Below are 21,851 nucleotides of genomic sequence, written 5' to 3' on the forward strand. Positions count from 1 at the left end.
AATTCCCTTTCCTTCCCTCCAATATTGCCCAGGCAGAGCGCTCTCTGGGCCGCAAGGTCTGGACGGGGCTTCCAAACTCAGAGCAGAGTCTCCTCTGCGTGGGACCACAGCCTTCCCTTCCCCTCCAAGCTTCTGTCTGGCACAGCAGGCTTAGCCCCTCAGGCCCCCTTCCAGGAGCCTTCCAGAAAAATGACAGGGTCCTTCTCCAGACAGGAAAACCAGGCTCGCTGCGCCTCGCCCGCACCTCCGGAGTGCCCTTGCCGCGCCCGCCCAGACCAGGCCTTCGAACTCGTGAAGCGCAGGGGGAGACAGAGGAGGGTGGGCCACGCTTCCTTCCCGCATCACACGTTTATTTGAGGCCTACTATGTGCCAGGAACAACTGGGGTTACCACACCAGCAAACAGGCACGCAAAATGTGACACGAAGGTAGGTCATGGCTGCGGCGAGCGGGGGCGCGGGGGAAAGACGTGAGGACGCGCGGGGCCCTGGCATTTGCTCTGGCCCACCCACGCCCGGCCGGACCCTCGACCCCTTCCACTCCGGGTCGTGTTTCCCCGACCGCGGCCTCTGGGAAAGACGGGTCCCTTTTCATCCCCACCATCAGCCCCTGGCACATGGGACGCGCTGAGTGGTGGCTGTGGGAATGAATGAGTGATGAGCGGCGCGTACCCGCGGGCTTGCACGCCCACAGCCGCCCGGCGGGTCTCGGCGCGCAACCTCTACTCGCAGCTGAGGGCGGGGACGAGGGGAGGGGGCGGGGACGAGGGGAGGGGGCGGGGACGAGCGGAGGGGGCGGGGACGAGGGGAGGGGGCGGGGACGAGGCAGGAGCCAGGTCCACCCCGCCCCGCCTTGTCTCCGCCCCCCGCTTCCGAGCCGGCGCCGCGGCGCCTTCTGGGAAGTGTAGTCTGCGCCTGCGCCGGCGGGCCGAGCCGCCGAGGCCGGGGGCTCCGGGCGGAAACGGCACCACCCGCCAAGGGATGCGAGGCGCGCGGGGCGGGCTCAACGAGGCCGGGGGCGGGCCCGGGCGCGCCCACCCCCGCCCCTCCCCCGCGGCCCAGGCCCCCGGCCCCGCCTCCTCCTGCGCAGACCTGGGCCGCCGCCGACGAGGGTCGCGTGCGCCCGCGCCAGGGGCCGCGCCGGAAACCGAGGAGTGGCGGGGAGGCTGAGCCCGGGGATGGCGCGCCAGGTAAGGCAGGCGGACGCGCGGACCCCTCGGCGCAGTGCGGCCCCGAAGGCGGCAGGGCGAGAAAGAGCTGGGAGCCCCCCCGCCCGCAACTTCGGGATCGGCTGGGCGAGGCGGGGCAGGCCTGATGCTCGGGGGTTCGTGCCGGGAAGTTCAGGTCCTCGGACAGCCTCTCTCCAGCTCTCCGCCCCCGGTACCCACGGCCCAGTCTCCACCTGGGGAAACCCCCTTGGCGTGGCTTGTTTCATTACAAGTTATCCTGGTAGAGTGGACATGAAGGCCTCGGAGGGAGTGAGTGAATCTCATACTTCTATTCTTGGTGGAATCCTGGATCCCGGGGCTGGGGACGTGGAAATGGGGAGAAACAGAAGATAGAACAAACCCCAAGTTTTGTCTTGGGAAGCCTGCAGGTAAGGCGTTTAGATCTGAGAACTGGAGGGAGAGCCCCAGGCTGTGACAGCCTGGGCGCCGTTTGGGCTAGGTTGTGTGTGGGCTGCGACGATGCCAGGAAACTCTGGTGCTGATATCAGCGAGGTATCAGGTATCTGGTGCTGATACCAGCAACTGCTCCACGTCCTTCTGGATGGGCACCTGGAGCCAGTTCTGCAACCGTGGTGGCTCCTGAGCTTTGGCCAGTCTGAGGCAGCCATGGATGGGGGGCAGCGTGTGACTGGGCAGAGCAGACACTGTGCCAGGCCCTTGGTGTCATTAGTGCCCCCAAGCATTTGGGGAGAAGGGAGAGGCCAGGCAAATTGGATGTTGTTGGGCAGGGACAGTCAAGTGTCCTTTTCAGGTCCAGCTGCACAGTTAAGTAGCCCAGGGACACCCTGGCTCAGACACACCCATGGCCCCATCCTAAGGCCTCCTCATACCACAATTTCCTGTTTTGTAAAGTGAGGAGTTTGGGCCACTGACCTTTCAGATCTGATGAGGGGAATATCCTCACACCATGTAGCTTCCTGGAGAAGGTGGCCAGGAGTGACCTTGGGGAGTGGTAGGTCACAGTCAGGTGGAGAGGAGCGGGGAGGGTTCCCAGAAGCCCAGGGGGATGTGAGCACAGCCTCCAGGTTGAGAGGCCCTGTGTCAGGGTCTGATCTGGGAGCCTGAGCCTGAGGCCCACTGGCAGAGCAGGTCTAGGTTGGGAAGGACCGTGAGAGAGGGGCAGGTCCAGCAGGCACTGAAGCTGCAGTTTTTGTGCTGGGCTAGTGACACGGTGGAAGGATGATGTTAGGAGGACCAGTGTGCAGCTATGAGCTAGGAGGCTGCCCGGTTACAACAGTCCTGGGTCAGCCCAGAAAGCTTTTCTCCACTGGTTGGGGGAAGGAGGTGAAGTGGGGCCCGAGGAGGAAGGCCGGTGGTATGTGGGCACAGCCAGCCAGTGGTGGCCTTCCTCCTCCCGAAGATGAGTGTTGTAGCCCAGGTGTTTGCACACTCATACTTGCTCACTCCCTCACACACAAAACCCTCGCTCTTTGCTGTTTCTGGGGAGAGGGATGCCACTGGCAGAAGCGCCTACCCTGGCCACAGTCAGTTCCCATTCTCATTTTGTAAGAATTTTGTCACAAAACAGTTTGTCTTGAGGCTGAGATGGTGAGAGGCCTGGAAAGCATCTCTTACAGATTCCTGGAAGAGCTGGGATATATTTAGCCTGGAGCGAGAGAGACATCGGTGGTCAGGAGCAGTATGTGGAAGAGCTTAGCTGGCTGTCTCAGACCTGCAAATGGGCATTAGGCAGACAGGTCTGGCTGCAGTATTACTAATCATAGCACTTAATAGTGCCCGCATTTGTTCTAGGCACTATTCCTGTATTTGGTTTGCCTTCACAATATCTCTGTGAGGTAGGTTGTTATGATCCCAGTATTATAGATGAGTTCACTGAGGCCCAAATGGGTTAGGTTTGGCTGAGGTCTCATAACTAGTATGAAACAAGACAGGGATTGGAATTCTGGCAGCCTGGCTCCTGAGGCTAAGCCCCAGCCACCGTGCTCTGCCCTGGTCTCTGGGTCCGGAACCTCTTAATGGCCACATCAGGTCAGCAGTGGTACCAGTGGAACCAACATAGCTGGTATCATGTTCTTACCTAGAGCTCAGACCTGCCTTGCCAGCTCTGTGTTGAGCCATCAGAATGTCATGTGGGAACCCTCTGCCTGGCATGAACCAAAATTCCAGACTCCCAGAAGGAAAGCAGGGGTGTGGCACACACCACGTTGTTTGCTCAATCTAGGCACCTTCAGCCACTCCCATCATTTAGAGAATGGTGGGAAGCCTCCTGACACCTAAATACCTGGAAGCCAGCCTGAGCCCTCCTGGCAAGCAGGCCTTCCTAAGGACAGCAGTCTAGGGCTGCTCTGCACGCTCGCCTGCGTAGACCCTGATGTTGACTACATTTTCTCTGTTCTAAGATGCTAGGAGGAAATGTAAATAACTCTTTGAGAGAAGTTTTGGAGGGTGTCTGAGACTGTTCCTGAGAGGGAGTGACTATACCTGGGCCAGAGCCACAGAGGTTTGCTCAGGGAGAGTCTGCACATCCAGGCAGGAGACAAAGGCTGTGGCGTCTCACTGCCCATGGGCCTCTGGGCCTCCGGGCCTCAGGCAGGCAGTCACGGGAGGGGCTGCCCCTTGCCAGGGGTGTAGATGCAGCCTGGCCAGAGGGGAGCACTGGTAGGTGTGACTGCATGGGATAAGTTATCAACTGTTCAGGGAGAACAGGCAGAGAGCCCGGCAGTAAGTGGACAACAAGGCTGCCAGTTAGTGGCAGGGACGGTTTTTTGTTTTTCTTGAAACGGGCTGGAGTACAATGTTGTGACCTTGGCACACTGCAAATTCTGCCTCCCAGGTTCTCCTGCCTCGGCCTCCCAAGTAGCTGGGATTACAGACACCCGCCACCACGCCTGGCTAATTTTTGTATTTTATTAGAGATGGGGTTTCACCATGTTGGCCAGGCTGGTCTTGAACTCCTGACCTCAGGTGATCCACCCACCTGGGCCTCCCAAAGTGCTGGGATTACAGGTGTGAGCCATCACACCCAGCCTGGGACAGTTTTTAGAATCACTGACTTGGGTGGGTGCAGTGGCTCACGCCTGTAATCCCAGCACTTTGGGAGACCAGTGTGGGAGGACCACTTGAGCCCAAGAGTTCAAGACCAGCCTGGGCAACATAGTAAGATCCTGTCTTAATCAATTAATTAATTAATTAAAATAACTGCCCTGAGCAGATGAAACAAGCGGTGAATTGTCTTTGATTTATTAGGAGCGTGTTCGTTTTCTTTAATAATTCGTTCTTACAAATAAATAGTTTAACATTCATTTCTCAACAGGAAGGACCCTTCCCATAATTTACCTTCTGTTTGCTTAATTTGCACAGTTAATTTTTGCCATAATTTTAAATTCAAGCCTATTGACGCTGATCATTTTCTAGTGTCTGATGGCCACTTTAAAGTCCACTGAAGGACTTTTTTTTTTTTTTTGAGGCGGAGTCTCGCCATATTGCCCAGACTGGAGTGCAATGGCACGATCTTGGCTCACTGCAACCTCTGCCTCCCGGGGCCAAGCAATTCTCCTGCCTCAGCCTCCTGAGTAGCTGGGATTACAGGCGCCCGCCACCACACCCAACTAGTTTTTGCATTTTTAGTAGAGACAAGGTTTCATCATATTGGCCAGGCTGGTCTCGAACTCCAGACCTCAGGTGATCTGCCTGCCTCGGCCTCCCAAAGTGCTGGGATTACAGGTGTGAGCCACCGCACCCAGCCAAAGGATTATCTTTTAAAGAAACATAGACAAAAATGTTCATGTTATTTTAAAAAGCCACAGGGTAGGAGGAGATGAGTACAGAGGATAGGAGATAGGAGTACAGAGTGTAAAGGAGCCTGGTGACCCAAAGCTTCCAAGGGCAACCCCAGGTTTCTTCTGAGCACTTCTCTAAACCCAGCACACAAACTGGGTGGACAACAAGAATGTATTCTCTCACAGCCCTGCAGACCTGAAGCCCTGTGTCACAGTGTGGGCAGGGCCACACTCCCTCTGAAGGCTCTGGGCCAGGATCCTTCTTGCCTCTTGTGGTTTCTGGTGGCCCTGGGCATTCCTTGGCTTGTGGCTGCATCACTCTAGTCTCTGCCTGTCTTCACACAGCATTCTTCTTGTGTGTCTGTCTCTGTGTCTCTTCTGATAAGGACATGAGTCATACTGGACTAAGGGACCCCCCCTACTTAGGAGTATGACCTCATCTTAAGTAATTCCATCTGCAGGGACTCTGTTTCTAATTAAGGTCCTACTTACAGGCATGGGGGTTAGGACTTCAGCGTGTCTCTGCAGAGACACAGCTCACCCCCAGCACTGTCTCCTGAGGGGATTCCTGCATGTCAGACCCTGGCTATTATCCTGGAGTGTGTGCCTGGAGGCCCAGGTGGGGTCACCAAGTGCAGGGACAGCTAGGCTGTCCCCTCTGGGATGGAACAACCAACCCCCCCGGAGACTGTGCCTGCAGGTGTCCATCACCTTCAAGGACTTGGCTGTGCGGTTCTCGGAGGAGGAGTGGCGGCTCCTGGAGGAGGGGCAGAGGGAGTTCTACCGAGACGTGATGCGGGAGAACTACGAGACGCTGGTCTCTGTGGGTAAGGACGGGAGGCAGCAGCACGTGTGGCAGGAGCCTGGTGGGCGGTGGAAGGGAGGCCGGAGTCCCTGGGACCTGGCAGCCTTAGTCTTTCCACCTGAGAAATGAACACGGGGATCGTTCACGCTGCTGCTGTTCTATGTCCCGGGACTGGGTTCTAGGTACAATTTGGTGGGGGTATGCCGTGGCCTCTGAGGTTCCGTCCACTCTGCGGTTCTTTGAGTTTAAGTGGTCACGTGAACGTGCACAGACCTGCAGGGGCCTGGGCTGCTATGCAACTGTGTGCGAAGCAGAGGCCACTCCATTCCCAGGGCCACAGTTCCCTCTTCTTTCCCAGGGACAGCTGAGCTGCTCCCCCTCTCTGCTTTCCTGTCACCCTCAGACCCTGGAAGAGCTGTCGGGGGAGGGAGCCACGCTGATGAGGGTCAGGAGCCTGCTGGTTGTGGAGGTCCCCAGGGTAAGTTATCTGTCAGACTTTGGGTGTCTCCTCCCACTCATCGGTCCTCAGCCCCGGGGAATGCGTGACCTCAGCCTGCTCAGTCCAGCCTCTCACCTCCCTGCCTCCCCTACTGCAATCTCCCGAGCTTTCACCCCTCATCCCTCTGGGCTGGGAGCCTGTTATGCAGAGAAGCACTCAGAGAAAGCCTGGGGTCACCCTGGAGAGTACCTCCTGCCTCAGGTCCCCCACCCGCCACCACCCTGAAGCCTTATCACAGCCACCCCTGCAGAACCTGCCCCAGCTCCCAAAAGTCCTGCCACAAGGCTTACATCCCAAGACCTCAGATGGTGGACGTGCTCCACCGGCCCAGATTGGGCAAGGCCGGGCATTTAGGGGGTGCCAAGAAAGACAGAGGGCCCAGATGGTGGGAGAAGTGTGGCGGCAGCCCGCCTGGGCATTCCCCTGGGAGGCAGGGAGATTAATGAGTAACGCAGAACAGAAAAGCCCTGTTACCCAGGCCCCGCCCCCATGCCCTGGCTGTCCCTTGGCCAGAGCGCCTGGCCTGAGCCCAAGTCTTCTATATCTCATGGGACATGGTGTCTCCTCTGGCTGCTGCTCTTGTGGCTGGGAGGATTACGCGAGGTGCTGGGTGTGAAAACACACACATAGGTGTGAGTGCTGAGCAGCCGCAGGGGTGCAGGGGGTCACTGTGGCCTCTCTGTAGGGGGACAGCCCCGGCACAGCCTGCACCTCACCGCCCTGGTGCAGCTGGTGAAGGAGATCCCAGAGTTCTTGTTTGGAGAAGTCAAGGGCACTATGGACAGCCCCGAGAGCGAGAGCCGGGAAGCCAGCCTGGACGGAGAGAGAGCGAGCCCCGAGGGTAAGTCAGACAGTGGGGCAGCGCACGCAGCCTCCTCTGCACTCCCCATGATGAAGCGCAAGTCCATGGCACTGCACCGTGTGTGGGCTCACAGGCACAGGCCGGGAGGCAGAGTCACCTGCTGTTCCTCATGGCTAGGCCGTGTGCCACCCTCTGAGCGCGTGGCCATAGCTGGCGAGAGGGCAGCTCTGACTTTTGCGTGGTGGTTTCTGTGTGGCTTTGTCACCCTCCGCCCACCGTGGCCCCATTCAGAGCCCAGTGATGACGACACATAGGTGGCTGACATCCTGGTCATTGTTAGCAGCACGTGGCAAGGGAAGGACCCAGAATGTGACAGTGTGACAATGTTAGGGGCGTCTTACCAGCAGTTGTCTTCTCCCTCTTTCCCGACAGCAGCTGTGGCAAGAGAGCTCTGCCCTCTCCGAGGCCTGCTCAGCTGCCTTCCAGACGGCCCTGCCGGCCGGCCCCACCTGGCCACCACGCCCACCGACAGCTCGTGCTCCAGTGGCCCAACTGGTGATGGGGTCCAGGGAAGTCCTCTCCCCATCAGTGAGTCTGACACAGCAGGGACAGGGAGAACCAGCATTTCAAGAGCCCTGACTCTGGCGTCCGGGGACCTGGACCCTGTGCCCTCTTCATTTTTTTCTAGGACACAGTTCCCTTGTTGCTCTATTCTTTTGTTAGCAAAGTACCCCAGGGAGCAGGACAATGTATTTAGCCTCTGGTGTAAACACGAAAGAGGAGGCGTGATGCTCAGCCCCTGGGGAGCCTCCCATCCCGCCCCGATCACTGAGCACTTTGTACACAGAAAGCCTCCAGCAGTTTCTAACATGCAGGCCCATGGCCAGCAACATTGACCTACCTGTGTGCACTGGTCTGATCCTTAGACAATCTCATCACAGCAACCCTAACTGCAGAGCAGGTCAAGGGGAGCTCCTAGGATTTCTTTGGGGTCTCATTTTATTTTTAAAACTTCTCACAAATTTTGCATTTTCTGTTTTTATAAAAAACAATTCCAATTTATATGGAATAAAATTGGCACTCCCAAAAAACATACCCATTTAGCTGTGGTTTCATCTGGTGTTCAGGGGTCATTGGGCACACTTGCTCTGGGGTTCTGTGTGCCCTGTGTGTGTGTGCCCTGGTTCAAGAAGCGTGAGTGTGAGATTGTGGCCTACATGTCGAGGCTGCCAGCATCACTTGCTGAGCCAAATTCCAAGGCTGGGCTCAGGGGGAAGGGTCTAGGGGTGTTCACAGTGAACCAACAGTCTTGCTGTTTCCAGTTAAACCAGAAAGAAACAGTAAAGGCCCTCAGCCCTCCTTGAACAGGGACTTGGGTGGCTGGAGAGGGCTGTCCTCTATGGGAACCAGATCTGGGGTGATTTTCCAGAGTCTGGAGCTGGGGCTAGAAAGCCCCTCTTGTCTTCTCCTGCAACAGAAACTGCCGACAAACCATGGCCTACAAGGAAGGAAGGCCCGGGAGCCCCGGGAGCCCTGGGCGGGGAGCCCAGCTGTCCCACCCATAGCCCCGGCAGGAGGAAGAGCCACAGAGGACAGGAGAGTGGGACCTCGGAGGCCGGTGAGAGGCGGGCTTTCCTCAGTGGGGTGGCGATGGGGAAGTGTGTTTAGTTCACACGAGGAGGTCATGCTGCTCCCCATCCTGGGCCTGGTGGCAGCTCCACCAGGCAGGCCTTGTCTGCGTTCTCACGGGCGGGAATCTCAGCCACCCGGAAACCTGAATGTCTGCCGAAGCGCTCCTGGTGTCCCATCAGGACTGCACTGACCCCGGCCCACCTTGCATGTGCCACAGGAATTTCTCCTGGGAACAGCCCCTTGCAAGGCCTCATCAACTGTCTGAAGGAAATCCTCGTGCCTGGGCCCCAGTACCCCGAGACATCCCCAAGCTTCCTGCCGCCTCTCCCCAGCCTGGGCATGTCCAGGCTAACCAGAGCAGACCTGGGGCCTGGGAGCCCACGCTGGGCAGGTGAGTCCTGGGGCCTCAGGCTGAGGTCTCTGAAGCTTGGTTTGCATTTCAGCAGCGATTCCTCCTGCTCCAAACTGCCTCCCTTAGGGATCGTTACCAGCTTGGCCACTGCCGTGTTGCCAGTGTCACCTTTCTGGAGCCAGGTGGCTCTCTTAAGGGCAGCGTTTGGTCAGCTGGGAAAAGGAAACTCGGAAGCAGGCTTTGCCCTGGTTTCTTCATGTCCCTTCCTCCTCCCGACCTGGGACCCGAGGGGAAGAGCTGCAGAGCTCATATGTCACTTTGCATTGATGCCAGGCATGATGCATGGGGTGGGCTTGGGCTCTGGACAGCATGGTGGAGGGGCCAGGGCACGGGTCTTGGAGTCAGACCCTGAGAGGCTCCTGACACCTTGAGCCTAGGCTCTTCCCCCTCACAGGGCCGCAGTGAGCTTAGCTGCAGTAATGTACTTATTGTACAACTCCATTTTCCTCAAATGTGAGTTCCGTTCAGGACCCACAGAGCTGTCTTAAACAGTGACCCTGACAGCCCACTTCCTTCAATTTGTCCTCAGAGTGATGCCACATGTCTGCCTGCAGGGCGACTTCCATGCCTTCCCTCTTTGCCCTGTCCAGTTCTGGCAGGTGTGTGGACCCAGGCACTGGGAAGACTCAGCAAGCCACCGGAAGATCCTCATCTTCAGAGTTGGCCCCACGCCCTTCTGACTTGTCCCCTGTTTGTTGTTTGTCGTGAAGGCTGAGGACACTGAGCTCTAGGTGAAAACATGTTCCTTTTTCCTTTAGTGAAGACCGAGGCGGTTTCGGGGGATTGTCCCCTCCAGGGTCTGCTAAACTGTCTGAAGGAGCTCCCCGAGGCCCAGGACAGGCATCCCAGTCCCTCAGGAGTGGGGAATCGACGGCTACAGGAGAATCCAGGGGCCTGGAAAAGGGGTTCTGGAGGTAAAGGCTTCTTGCTGGGCTGGGAGGGCCCCCAGACGTCCTCCATTACCCTGCCCCAGGCAGGGCTGTAGGTGGCCCCCACCAGAAACACTCAGGCCCCCACATTGGCCTGTCGGGAAGAGGAGCCAGATGCGGGGGATCCCCACTGTGTAAGTGGAGCGAGCTGTGTGGGAGGGGCTCGGTCAGCACTTGATAATTCTCAGGCTGGCTCTTAGAGGAGGAGCTGGATGTTCCGAAAGGAAAGTGGGGAGGGAGCGAGATCAAGAAATAGAGGATGGAGCTCTAGCCCAGCACACACGCAGCTCCTCATTGTGATTTGGGGTCCTGTGTGTTTGGGTCAGGTTGGTATAACTGAGATTTGGGGTTTCTGCCATGTGTGTGAGAGCTGGGTACCCCAAATCCTAATTATACCCACCCAGCCCACACATGGGTTCATGTTTCCGTGCATGTCACCTCAGCTCGTTAGCTTCTCAGAACAAAGCCCTGAGCAGCTGGGTTGAGTCAGGTATGCTGGCCATGGAGAAAGACATGATTGGTGCTGTCTAGGGAGGGCTGACTTCATGCCTGGTAGAAACCTTGGAGGCACCCCAAGGGGCCATGGTAGGGGAGGAGGCGTGTGACTCAGCTCTCTGCTGGTGATTGCAAGTGACAGCAGTCTGAGCTGGTGACTGCCGTGGAGGCACAGGGGCTTTGGAAGCCCCTCCTAACCCTATAAAGGCCTCAAGGGATTCTCAGGGTGAGTCCAGGCCTGAATGTTGGGCTTCCCAATGGCCTCCTCCCGCAGGGCCTGGACACCTGCTGACCCCTCCTCCCCGTCCTGGTCTTGGAGCTGGCGGTCTGCTCTCTGTGAAGATGGAGAACAGCTGGGTCCAGAGCCCCCCAGGACCCACATCCTGTCAGCCTGGCAGGCAGCCCCTCAGCCCCTCCGCCACTGGAGACACCAGAGGGGCCCCCCAACCCAGCTGGGGCCCTGAGGCTCAAGGTGAGGCCTGAGGTTGGCTGCTCCGGTAGTCTTCCCCATGGGCTTGTCAGTCCCTGGCAAGGTTCCACCAACCCCAGGGAAGCAGCTCTCAGCAGGGAGCTGCCCCCTGGCCTTTCTTCCCAAGCAGTGAATCCCTTCATCCACGGCCTCCTCAGCCCAAGGCCTTTGTCCAAGCCCCTGCTGCCTTGGGGCCTTCGTTTTGCAGTGATTCCTGGCCCCGGAAGCTACCCCTGCTGATATGTGGCCCTCCTCACTCTTCTCCTATCTTCATGCCTTCCAGGGAGCAGGGTGGGGGGCGAGAGCCGATCAGTCCCCCACAGAAGGGTTTCCTGCCTGGCAGGTGCCAGAGCCTGGTGCAGGACTCGTCACCCCTGCAGAAAGCACGTCGGGTAGAGCCAGCCAGGGGTCTAATGGGCAAGGCTGGAATGTGTGGGAGATGGTAACGGGGTGCTTTCTCCTGTTCCAGCTGCCAGTGCCTCAGGCTCACCGCTAGAAGCCCTGGAAGCCTGTCTGAAGGGCATTCCTCCAAGTGGGTCGTCACCTTCCCAGCTGCCAGCCACTTCTTGTTCCCAGAACCCCCAGCCAGGAGACTCTGGGTCTCAGAGGCCTGAACTGCAGCCCCACAGATCACACAGTGAAGGTAGATCGTGGCCATGGGCACGGGGTGGCCTGTCCCTGAGCACGGCAGTGGAGGCAGATGCTGAGGACTGTCGGGTCATTGTGTTCCCTGGCCTCCTGAGGCACAGGCCCGCTCTCCCAGGCTGCCTTTCATACTGTCCCCCAAACATCTGCCCGCATGTGCTGAAAGCCAGTGCAGATCTTCCTGCCCTACTTCCTTCTCTCAGAACTCTCTCTAGTCACGAGACTCACTGTGGGGTTTCTGTGGGTCACGTGCTGTGGGAGTTTAATCAGTGCCGCAGGGAAACCCTAGTGGAAGATACTTTGGGGCAGGGTCTTCTGGTGCCCGTGCACCCCATGGCCCAGGGGTCTCTTCTCCAGTGAGCCTCCTGGTGACCACAACTGTGCTGTTCCCTACAGAAGCGACCAGAGAGCCTGTTCTGCCTCTGGGTCTGCAGGGCTGTGTGAGAGATGGCCCCACCCGGCCCCTGGCCCCCCGAGGAACCCCCACCAGCTTCTCCTCATCCAGCAGCACCGACTGGGACCTGGATTTTGGGAGTCCTGTGGGGAGCCAGAAGCAGCATCCTGGAAAAGGTGAGCTGGGCCAGACCAAGGCTGGAGTTCCTCCTGGGAGAGGACTTGAGGCCCCTTGCCCAGTCCCTCTGGCTTGACTGGATCAGACCCCCGTTCCCATGCTGGGAGCAGAGCCAGGGATACTGAGGCAAGAGCAGATGCGGGACTTATCTTGGGTGGGCTGTGGGAGCCGAGGGTGGAGAGGGGGCTCCGTTTTAGCGACTTGTCTCAGAAGGGACAGGACAATGTCTAAGATTTCTTTTAAAATCTTTTTGGGCTGGGCACAGTGGCTCACGCCTATACTCCCAGCACTTCGGGAGGCTGAGGCAGGAAGATCGGTTGAGGCCAGGAGTTTGAGACCAGCCTGGGCAACATAATAAGACACCGTCTATACAGAAATTTTTTTTTTTTTTTTTTTTTGAGACGAGTCTAACTCCTGTTGCCTAGGCTGGAGTGCAGTGGCACCATCTCGGCTCACGGCAACCTCCACCTCCCGGGTTCAAGCGATTCTCCTGCCACAGTCTCCCGAGTAGCTGGGATTATAGGTGCCCGCCACCACGCCCAGCTAATCTTTGTATTTTTAGTAGAGAAGAAGTTTCACCATGTTGGCCAGGCTGGTCTTGAACTCCTGACCTCAGGCAATCTGCCCGCCTCAGCCTCCCAAAGTGCTGGGATTATGGGTATGAGCCACTGTGCCCAGCCTGTACAGAAGATTTAAAAAATTATCTGGGGGGAATGGCACCTGTAGTCTGTAGTCCAGCTACTCAGGAGGCTGAGGCAGGGGATCACTTGAGCCCCAGCATTTGAGGCTGCAGTGAGCTATGTTCATACCACTGCACTCCAGCGTGGGTGACAGAGTGAGACCCCCATCTCAAAAATAAATACGTAAAATTTCCTTTTTGCATTGAATTCCTTACCCCAGCCACAAAGAATTGCCTGTAATATCAAACTGACCCCCGACTTAGGAAAACATACAGTGAGGTTCATGTCAGAAACACTTGGGCATGTGCTTGGTGACCTGTGCCTCCCCCAGTCACTCCAGTCGAGTTGCTCCTGCGGACTTGGGGATCTTGCAGGACTCCAGCATCCCCTCTTGGCCTTTTTATTTCCCCCACCTGGTTAATCCGAGTCCTCTTGGTCTGTGTTGTCCTGCTGACACCAGTCCCTCCGTGCTCACCTGTGTCCTGACTGCCAGTGTAAATACAGGCCTCTCACAGCAGCCACAGCTCTGGCCAGGCCTGTGGGCCTGTAGAACAGGCCTGGGGCCTGCCAGTGTCCACAGCAGCCTGAATTCCCAAGCCCCACTATGGGTTAGCCCCTTGGGTGTGGGACTTTTCCCCTAAAGTGCAACTGACTTCATAGGTAATATGATCGCATAGCTTTCTTCAAAAGCTATAAAAGGTTATGTGGGAAAAATGAAGCCTTCAGCACTCCAGCCCCTCCTGCCACTGCTGTGAGTTCACTCCCCTCCTCCTCCTCACACAGGACAGCATCTATACATGCCCCCTGCAGGCTGCCTTTGTTGTCAGCATTTGTCTTTGACCCCTTTCTATACTTTTCATATTCCTTGGCCACTAGCACCAGTTTCTTCTTTCGGACAGCAGCGTGGTATTCGGTAGCATGTTTCATGTGTCCTGCCTGGGTAGACTTTGTTTACTAAGTAACCCAAACTGCAGGATATTTCACACTGCCTGTCAGAAGCTTCCAGCCAACTCCCGGCTCCCTCTGTTGCCCTAGAACTCAGCGAACGTGCTGTGGAGAAAATGCATGTGGGGGTCCTCTGGTTTCCAGCCCTTCCTGGTCTGGAAGGGCTGGTCCCTGCCGTTCCAGCCCGTGGACATTCAGAAGTTCTGAGGGTTGCCCTCCCGCCCCGTGCCTGGGCCCAGAATCGTCAGCAAATGCTTTCGGGAAAGAGAGTGGCAGCACTGTCCGCTTTATTAGGAAGGGCTGTCCTCACTCTAGAGTTTCAGTGCATCTAGTTCCTGTTACTCGCACAGCTGTCACTGGAAATAGGATGTTTGCAGTGTATTTAGTTCTTTCCTAGTTGAAGTTGCATGCATATTGGCCTGCCATGGCCGAGGCCAGGGGGCCTGTGTTGTTCCCCTGCTGTGAGTGGTGAAGGAAGTCTTAGCACATTCTATCTGTGGGGCCATCCCCTGTGCTGGGGACACAGGATGTGTCATCCCTCACGGTGGTGGCAGCTGGGTGTGCTGAGGAGGACTAGAACCCACACCTTTGGCCAACGCCCTCATGACAGCCGCAGGCCAGGCTTCTGTGTGGGTGGCCAGGACAGGCCAAGCTTCTTCCACGGCAGCCAAAGCAGGGCCGCCCCAGAGCCAGGAGTGATACGTACAGTGCTCTGTGCCCAGCACCCCTGTGACCCCCCTTCCCTGGACACAGCAGAAGACGGGGGGCTTCTGCAGTTGGCAGAGATTGAGCTACAGCCTCCTTCATGTGTGAATCTTTGATCTTCACAGGAAGCCCAGCAGGAAGCTCCCCGCTGCAGGGTCTGGAGAACTGTCTCAGAGAACGTGTGCCTGCGCTGCAGCCTGCCTGGCCCTGCTCCTCAGCAGCAGACAAGGGACCGAGGAGAGCGGAGCCCAGGAACTGGACAGCAGACAAGGAAGGTAATAGTGGCTGCCGGGGCCCTGGGTATAGACAGGGCTGCTCTGAGGATGCCCTGAGCGCTGCACCTGTGGGCTCAGATCTGCTCCTGAGCCAACATGGTGCTCTGGAAACAGGCCTGGGCAGAGCTTTGTTGGAGGCCAGAAAGCCAGATAGTCTGTTCAGCACACACGTGTAGACCTGCTGGCATCTGAGTGACGGGGACACCTTAGTGCCACTGTCTGCGGCTCCACCATCCCGGCTGGAGCTGGCTCCTTGTGGCTGGGTGTCCTTGTCCTGGCCGTGCCAGCCCCACGAGCCTTGGTATCTGGGCACCAGTCTCCAAGCCCAGGGGTCCACGCAGCTGGGTCTGGGAATAGAGAGGTTTTGGAGGGTTCGGGCGCTCCCTGGAACATGGCAGCTGGGTGTTTCCCACGCCTGACGCTGGTGTGCCTGAGAGCCCAGCAATGGGAGAAACTGTTCCCTGTACCTTCTTCTGTGGCAGCACGAGGCCCCGTGGGGCTGACAGGCCTTCTGATTTCTCATTAAAACAGGACTGAGGGCCGAGGCCTGCGTGTCAGCCCATCTCGGGCAGGGTAGGGGAGAAGTGCCCACCCGGAGCCTCCGTCTGGTCAGCCCACAGGTGTTCACCTCCAGCTGCATCCCCACCTGCTACCAGCGGGGGCTCAAAGACCCCGGGGCCACCAGGCCAGGAGTGTGGAGGTGGCTCCCAGAGGGTGAGCTGGCACCTGCCCTCGGTACTGACAGCCACGCTTTAGTTAAAGTGTTTGACAAGGAAATAGACTTCCCCTCTCTGTCTCTCTGTTTCTTCCCCATCTCTCATCCTTTCCCCAGAGGACAGAAGCTGGCGCCAAACAGAAACTGAGGTTCGCTAAACAAGAAGATAAAGTGTCACAAAGTGCTGACAAGGAGTGGGGTCGGGAAGACCATTGTTTGTGTCTGTCCATTGGGTTTCTCCAGTGGAGAAGCTTCTTGGGGGGCTCCCGCTGTCCGCTGCTGCTGCTTGGTTTAACTTCCAGCAGAATTCCTTCCTAGATCTGCCGCAGGGTCTGGTGGGATGCCTTTGCTGAATAAATGTGGTTTTGCTGACCCTTCCATCAGACGAGGATGGGCCCTAACTGAGCCCCACCCTTGGGCTGCTGGCCCCTGTGAGATACTGGGGTGCAGGGATGGCACCTGCCTGGTGGCAGAGGCCGTCTGGCTTGTGAGTCCTAGGCCTGGCTAGAACCTGACTGCTAATGGCTTCCAAGGACTGGAGATTTCCAGAAAGTTCTCCAGCAGACTTTCCAAAGCTGCTGGGGTTCTGGCCAGGCTCTGGCTTCACTTTTGTCCTCTTTATCTGGCAAGAGAGGCAGCCATTTAGGGTCCCCTAGAACTCATGCTGAGTGTGGGCTCAGCTGAAAAGGGGACCGGTTCTGTGTGCCCAGACACTAAGGCAGAGGCCTGGCTCTCTTCAGGCTGATGACAGAGCACTCTCTGGTCCCCTGCCCAGGGTCTGCCCCCAAGCCCTCCCCGCTGCACTGCCTGGAGAGCGCCCTGAGGGGGATCTTGCCTGTACGGCCCTTGCACTTCGCCTGCGTGGCAGGCCCCAGCCCCAACCCCAGCCCCGGCTCCAGCTCAAGCTTCAGCGGCTCTGAAGGAGAAGACCCGAGGCCGGAACCCGAGCTCTGGAGGCAGCTCCCCCAGGGTGAGCCTGTGCAGAGAGGGTGGATAGCGGGCTGTGTGCCAGGGCGCCAGTCACCACTCTGATGCCAGCTTTGTTTGTGACATTAGAGAGGGACCGCCTTCCCAGCTGTAAGCCTCCTGTCCCTCTGTCACCATGTCCTGGTGGGACCCCTGCTGGCAGCAGTGGCAGCAGCCCTGGTGAAGACCGCAGGAGAACAGAGCCCAGGTACTGCAGCGGCCTCGGTGCAGGTGAGCCTGGGGTCTCCTGAGGGGGCGCCCATGCGTCCCCCAGAGGACCAGGAGTCCAGACTGGATCCTCTGAGTCCTGCCTATCGCTTTGCCTGGCTCTTGCCAGGGAGTCCTGCACATTGGCCGTGCTTTAGTTCCCTGTAAGGTGAGCTGTGTCTGAGAAGGAGGGCGGGGCTGCTGGGGGTGCTGGTGAGCAGTTGCAGGGAGGTCTGGGCCACTCGCTTGATGCCATGTACATGGTGTTTGCACTTGCTAATATATACGCGTGCATGCAGACAGATAGGGATGTATTTATACAGTAATAGTGTATGCTTTTAAAACTTGGCAATCAATAACAAAAGTCTCAAAATTGAGATTTCCCCAGCTGGGGGGACTTCTTGGAGAGTGTCCCATTAGGAAAGCTAGAAATGCTGCCTATTGCCCCAGGCCACCTTGCTTCTCAATCTCACTGTGACCCCACTGTTTGCTCCTAGCAGGAAAAGCAGATGGGACAGGAGACAGGTCCCAGTTGCCTGGGAGAAAAGAGAGTTTAGAGAGTACCTGCTGGCCTGGCCCCCTCAGGAGTGCTGGAGGACGAGGACGAGGACGAGGAGGGAGAAGCAGTGGTGGAGGATGGGGAGAAGGAGGAAGAGGCCAGAAATGGTCAGGGGAGGGAACTCTCCCCAACTCCTGCAGCTGGCTCCATTTACAGGCATTGGCCCTGGTCTGTGTAGACCCGGGCTGTACCACATTCTTCACTCCCCAGTGGGCCTAGCGGAAAATGGCAGAGTGGGCTGGGTGTGGACCACAGGATGCCCCAGCACGCCCTTGGAAGTCTCACTGGGGCAGGACCCGCAGATGAGAGTCCTTTTTCCCAGCCGCCTCCTCCTGCCAGAGCCCCCTGCATACAGGGCAGAAACACCACACACACACGCACCTCAGCAGGCCCTTCCGCCAGAATGTCTCCCTCATGGTTCAAGTTTCCGTCTTGTATCTCATTTAATCATTGTTTAAAAGTTGAGAGTTTGATATTGTTTTAGGGTATGTCAGAATGGCTCTGGCCAAACGATTGTCTCCCTGCCCCAAGGTCTCTGTGCTGTTTCCATAGGTACAGCTGGGGATCCCTGCCCTGTTTCTCGGCTGGAGAAAAGGCCCAGGGTTAGTGAAGCATCCAGAGGCCTGGAGCTTGGACATGCAAGACCCAGAGTTGCAGGTGAGCTGGTGGCTTCCCCCATTCCCTCTGCACAGGCCAGGACCCAGAGCCCCAGCTTGGGGGAAAACAGCCTTCCAGGGTCATTGTTTGGGTGATGGGTAGGAAGTCTCACCTGTAAGCCACTTCAGGTTGCATATTTCCTTTCAGTGTTTTATTACAGAAGCAGTTGGGATTTTCATAAAAGCAGACACACCTTTTAGAGGTGGAAATTGAGAAGTGAAGAATCAAAGTTTGGGGCTTGAGGGGACTTTAGAGAATAGGTGAGGAAACTGAGGCCAGGATGACCTGGCCATGGTCATTGTGAGAGAGTTGGCTCTGTGTCACACACCTGCCCCTATGGACTCATGGTGGAGACATGCAGGGGGCCTGGCACCTAGTGCCCTGGGTCACCTAGGGACAGCCCCACACCAGGAACTTTCAGTGTGGCCTGTGGCAGGTTCCCTTACTGGCTCAGGGTGTTGGCTTCTGTCCAGGCGCCACTGCTTTGCTGAGAGCTCTGAGCTGCCTGGGGCCACTGAGCCTTGCCTGTCCTCTGTAGAAGTCCTGGCTGGGGTTTCCAGGCCGAGATTCTTGTTGATGAACTTGACCAAACAGCGGTTGGGTCCTTTAGCTACTCCAGTCTTCACTTTTTCCTCAGTTTAAAACCCTGGAGGTGCTGAAAAGAGAAGGGCAGAGCCACAGCTGGGGGCCCAGAGAAACAGGGAAGAAACCATCTCTGCGCCCAGCCTGGGGCTGAACAGGTTAGGAATGGCAGGTGCCTGGCCAAGCCTTTCCTGTGGTTTGCCCAGGGTTGGGACCAGTTCCAAGGGAATTTAGGGCAAAGGATTAAGTGATCTTTTTTTAAAAAAAAAAAAAAAGCTTATGACTCCTATGAATCTGTAACTTCTGAATAGGGAGAGTAAAAGCAGAAGGGGGTGGGAACCCTTGTGGTTTGCCTGTAACGAAGAGCACTGAGTTCTGGAGTGGCCCCAGGGTCACCCCACAAAAAATGCGCAGAAGGCCCTTGGCTTGCCTGGCCCTCCTGGCCCATCTCCTGGTGCCCCCACAGCCTTGGCCTCATGCTCTCTCGGGGGCTCTGGACCCTTCTCACTGACTCCTAGGGCAGGGTGCCATTTGGTCTCATCAACAACACAAAGACCCACCGATTCCTAGAAGGTGGGAAGACCACAGTTTAGGAAAGCCTGGTTACCACGGAAACCCAACCTGTGGTTGATCCTGCCTATCAGTTTGGGGAACAGCCAGGAGACGTAGCCAGTTTTCATGCCATAAGCATTGGCATCTGCGTTCTCAGGCCTCACCCACCTTCCTTCCTTTCTGGAAGCCGGGCCTTGGAGGAGGCAGAGTACTGAGTGCCCTTGGTTCATGGGACCTCTGGGGAGAGAAAGGTCCTTACAAACCAGGAACTCTGACTGGTCCTTGCTCTGGTTTTAGCCAAGACCCATGAGAGGCTGCTCCCCCAGGACCCGCCTGAGCCGCCCAGCGAGCCTCCCCCTCCGGAGCTGCCCCCTCCGGAAGCTGTGCCTCCTGTGTTGCCAGCCTCCTCCCTGCAGCCTCCGTGCCACTGTGGGAAGCCCCTGCAGCAGGAGCTGCACAGCCTCGGTGCTGCCCTCGCGGAGAAGCTGGATCGGCTCGCCACGGCACTGGCAGGCCTGGCTCAGGAAGTGGCCACCATGAGGACCCAGGTGAATCGGCTGGGGAGGCGCCCCCAAGGCCCTGGGCCAATGGGCCAAGCTTCCTGGATGTGGACCCTCCCACGGGGACCTCGCTGGGCTCATGGCCCTGCTCACAGACACCTGCCCTACTGGAGGCAGAAGGGACCCACGAGGCCTAAACCAAAGATCCTGCGTGGCCAGGGAGAAAGCTGCAGGGCTGGTGACCTGCAAGGACTCTCCAGAGGGACCGCTCGCCGGGCACGTCCGCTGCCTCTAGACGCTCCCCCGGCAGAACCTCCTGGGCTCCACTGTAGCTCTTCCCAGCAGCTGCTGTCCTCTACACCCAGCTGCCATGCTGCGCCGCCTGCACACCCCCTCCTCGCACATACCGGAGGACACCAGAGCCCCCTTCCCCCTTTGGTGCCTGCTGCCTTACTCCTGCAGGGAGCCTCTCCTCCTGCAGCCCGTGCAGATGCAGACGTGCCGACCTCAGGAGTGGCACCAGACGGCATCCCAGACCAGCCCAAGGAGCCGAGCAGCCTGCTGGGAGGAGTGCAGAGGGCCCTCCAGGAAGAACTGTGGGGTGGGGAACACAGGGACCCGAGATGGGGGGCGCATTGATGGCATTCCTCTTCACATCTGCTCATTCTTGCCGAGGGTGCAGTGGTGGCGTGGAAGCCCTGTCACCCCACCCCAGGCCACCCTCTCCCAGGGGATGCCATCTCCCTTACTGTTGCTGGGAGCCTCGCCCTTTGTCCCAACTGGGTAGAGCCTTCAGGTGCTGTTTGCTCGGGAGGCTGCTGTGGGGGTGCCTTCCTCAGCCTCTGGTCCTCTTGGCTCAGATTCAGTCAAATGTTGCTTCCCTCTCCTGTCTTTCCCACTGGAGCCACCCAAGCTTGTAGGTGGGTGGTGTGCACAGGCCACGTGTGCCCCACATATGCAGGGGGTGCCCCACACAGCTAGAGCGGCCAGGAGAGCATCTCCTAACCACCAGCCGTTCCTGATCTCGGGAGCCGTGAAGGGCTGGTCTCTTGCCTTCCTGGAGTAAATATTGGCACAGATTTCATTTGTGAGAACTCGGCCCTTTGGTCTAAGCTGGACTTACCTCTGTGGATTCTGAAATTAAAGAAGTGAGTTGCTAAGGAAGGCCCTGACTCCTATAGAAGGGAGCTCCATGTGGGCCCACGCTGGGGCGGGGCTGGTTGTGCCAGCAGCACGCTGCCTTGTCTCCCAGACATCCTCGAGAACATTCTAGAGTGTGCCAGGAAGGGTGGGACAATTCCCACAGGACTCCCGGGGCACACTCTGAGTCCCCTGGGGCTGCCGCACAGAGGAACCCTGACTGGGCAGCTTCAACAGCAGCACTTACTGTCTCTGTCCTGGAGGCCGGAAGTCTACAATCCAGGTGTCAGGGTCAGTTCCTTCTTTGGGCTGGGAGGGAGCATCAGTCATGGGCCTCTCCCCTTGGCCTGTAGATGGCTGTCTTCCCGTTCAGATGGTGTTTTCCACACAGCTGTCTCCACATTTCCCCTTCATATCAGGGCAGCAGTTGTATGGGGTTATGACCCACCCTAATGAGTTCATTTTAACCTGATTATTTCTCTAAATACCCCCTCTCCGAGTGAGGTCACATTTGGAGGTGCTGGAGTTTAGGCCTTCACCATACACATTTGGGGAGGGGCACAGTTCAGCCTGTAACACACCGAAGGGGCTGGGCCAGTCTTCTTGGTTTTGTCTTGGGAAAAGGCATGACCAGGTATGACTAGCCCACTTCTGTCCTGGTTACCGGAATGTGCCTGCTCCCAGCCCACTCAGCTGGCACTTGGCAATGCGTTGGAACCAGCCTGCCTGTCATTCCCTTGCATCATCTTCCCAAGAGGCAGAGTGCAACCTCTGTGCCCCCAAATCCCTTATTTGACCTGAGGTGGCTTCAGGACCTGTGTGTGCACCTGTTGCCTGGCAGGGCCAGCCTGGTGTGGGCTGGCACACTTGGTCCTGTCCTCAGGTCCCTGAGGAGCCTGGGACACCAGCACTGTGGCCTGGGGCAGTGCTGGCTGCCCACCATGACTACACGAGCAGTGCCCAGTGTGTCCCTCAAGTCAGGGTCACTGGGGACACACTTGGAGCCTAAGTGCCCCGCAGCTGAGCTTGGGAGCGGAAGCCCTTGCTCTTTGCCACCCTGTGGAAGCAGCAGGGCAAGGACACCTGTCAGGGGAGTGCTTGCAACAGACTGAACATCACAAAGGGATGGGAAGATGCTTTCA

The 21,851-nt window shown here is 57.7% G+C and overlaps 1 protein-coding gene across 20 annotated transcripts; it reads left to right on the top strand.

The window, feature by feature from the left end:
* The first annotated feature begins 926 nt into the window (after window positions 1-926).
* Window positions 927-20,729, top strand: KRBA1 (KRAB-A domain containing 1). 20 transcript variants are annotated; one of them, XM_055284452.2, is made up of 18 exons: window positions 927-1,188; window positions 1,366-1,476; window positions 5,668-5,794; window positions 6,176-6,250; window positions 6,957-7,112; window positions 7,509-7,661; window positions 8,551-8,691; window positions 8,923-9,096; window positions 9,876-10,031; window positions 10,816-11,013; window positions 11,480-11,653; window positions 12,052-12,225; window positions 14,682-14,831; window positions 15,363-15,545; window positions 16,322-16,516; window positions 16,603-16,743; window positions 17,831-17,935; window positions 19,367-20,729. In XM_055284452.2, exons 1-18 carry the CDS (start codon window positions 1,177-1,179, stop codon window positions 20,206-20,208), a joined length of 3,267 nt encoding a protein of 1,088 aa, XP_055140427.1. In that variant the 5' UTR covers window positions 927-1,176; the 3' UTR covers window positions 20,209-20,729. The 20 variants fall into 20 exon arrangements, with proteins under 20 accessions (XP_055140427.1, XP_063497786.1, XP_055140424.1 ...); XM_063641716.1 differs by having other exon boundaries at window positions 927-1,476; XM_055284449.2 differs by lacking the exon at window positions 1,366-1,476 and having other exon boundaries at window positions 5,462-5,794; window positions 6,131-6,250.
* Window positions 20,730-21,851: the final 1,122 nt, after the last annotated feature.

The sequence above is a fragment of the Symphalangus syndactylus genome, chromosome 6 (assembly GCF_028878055.3).
Source record: "Symphalangus syndactylus isolate Jambi chromosome 6, NHGRI_mSymSyn1-v2.1_pri, whole genome shotgun sequence".
In the NCBI taxonomy this organism is placed as follows: domain Eukaryota; kingdom Metazoa; phylum Chordata; class Mammalia; order Primates; family Hylobatidae; genus Symphalangus; species Symphalangus syndactylus.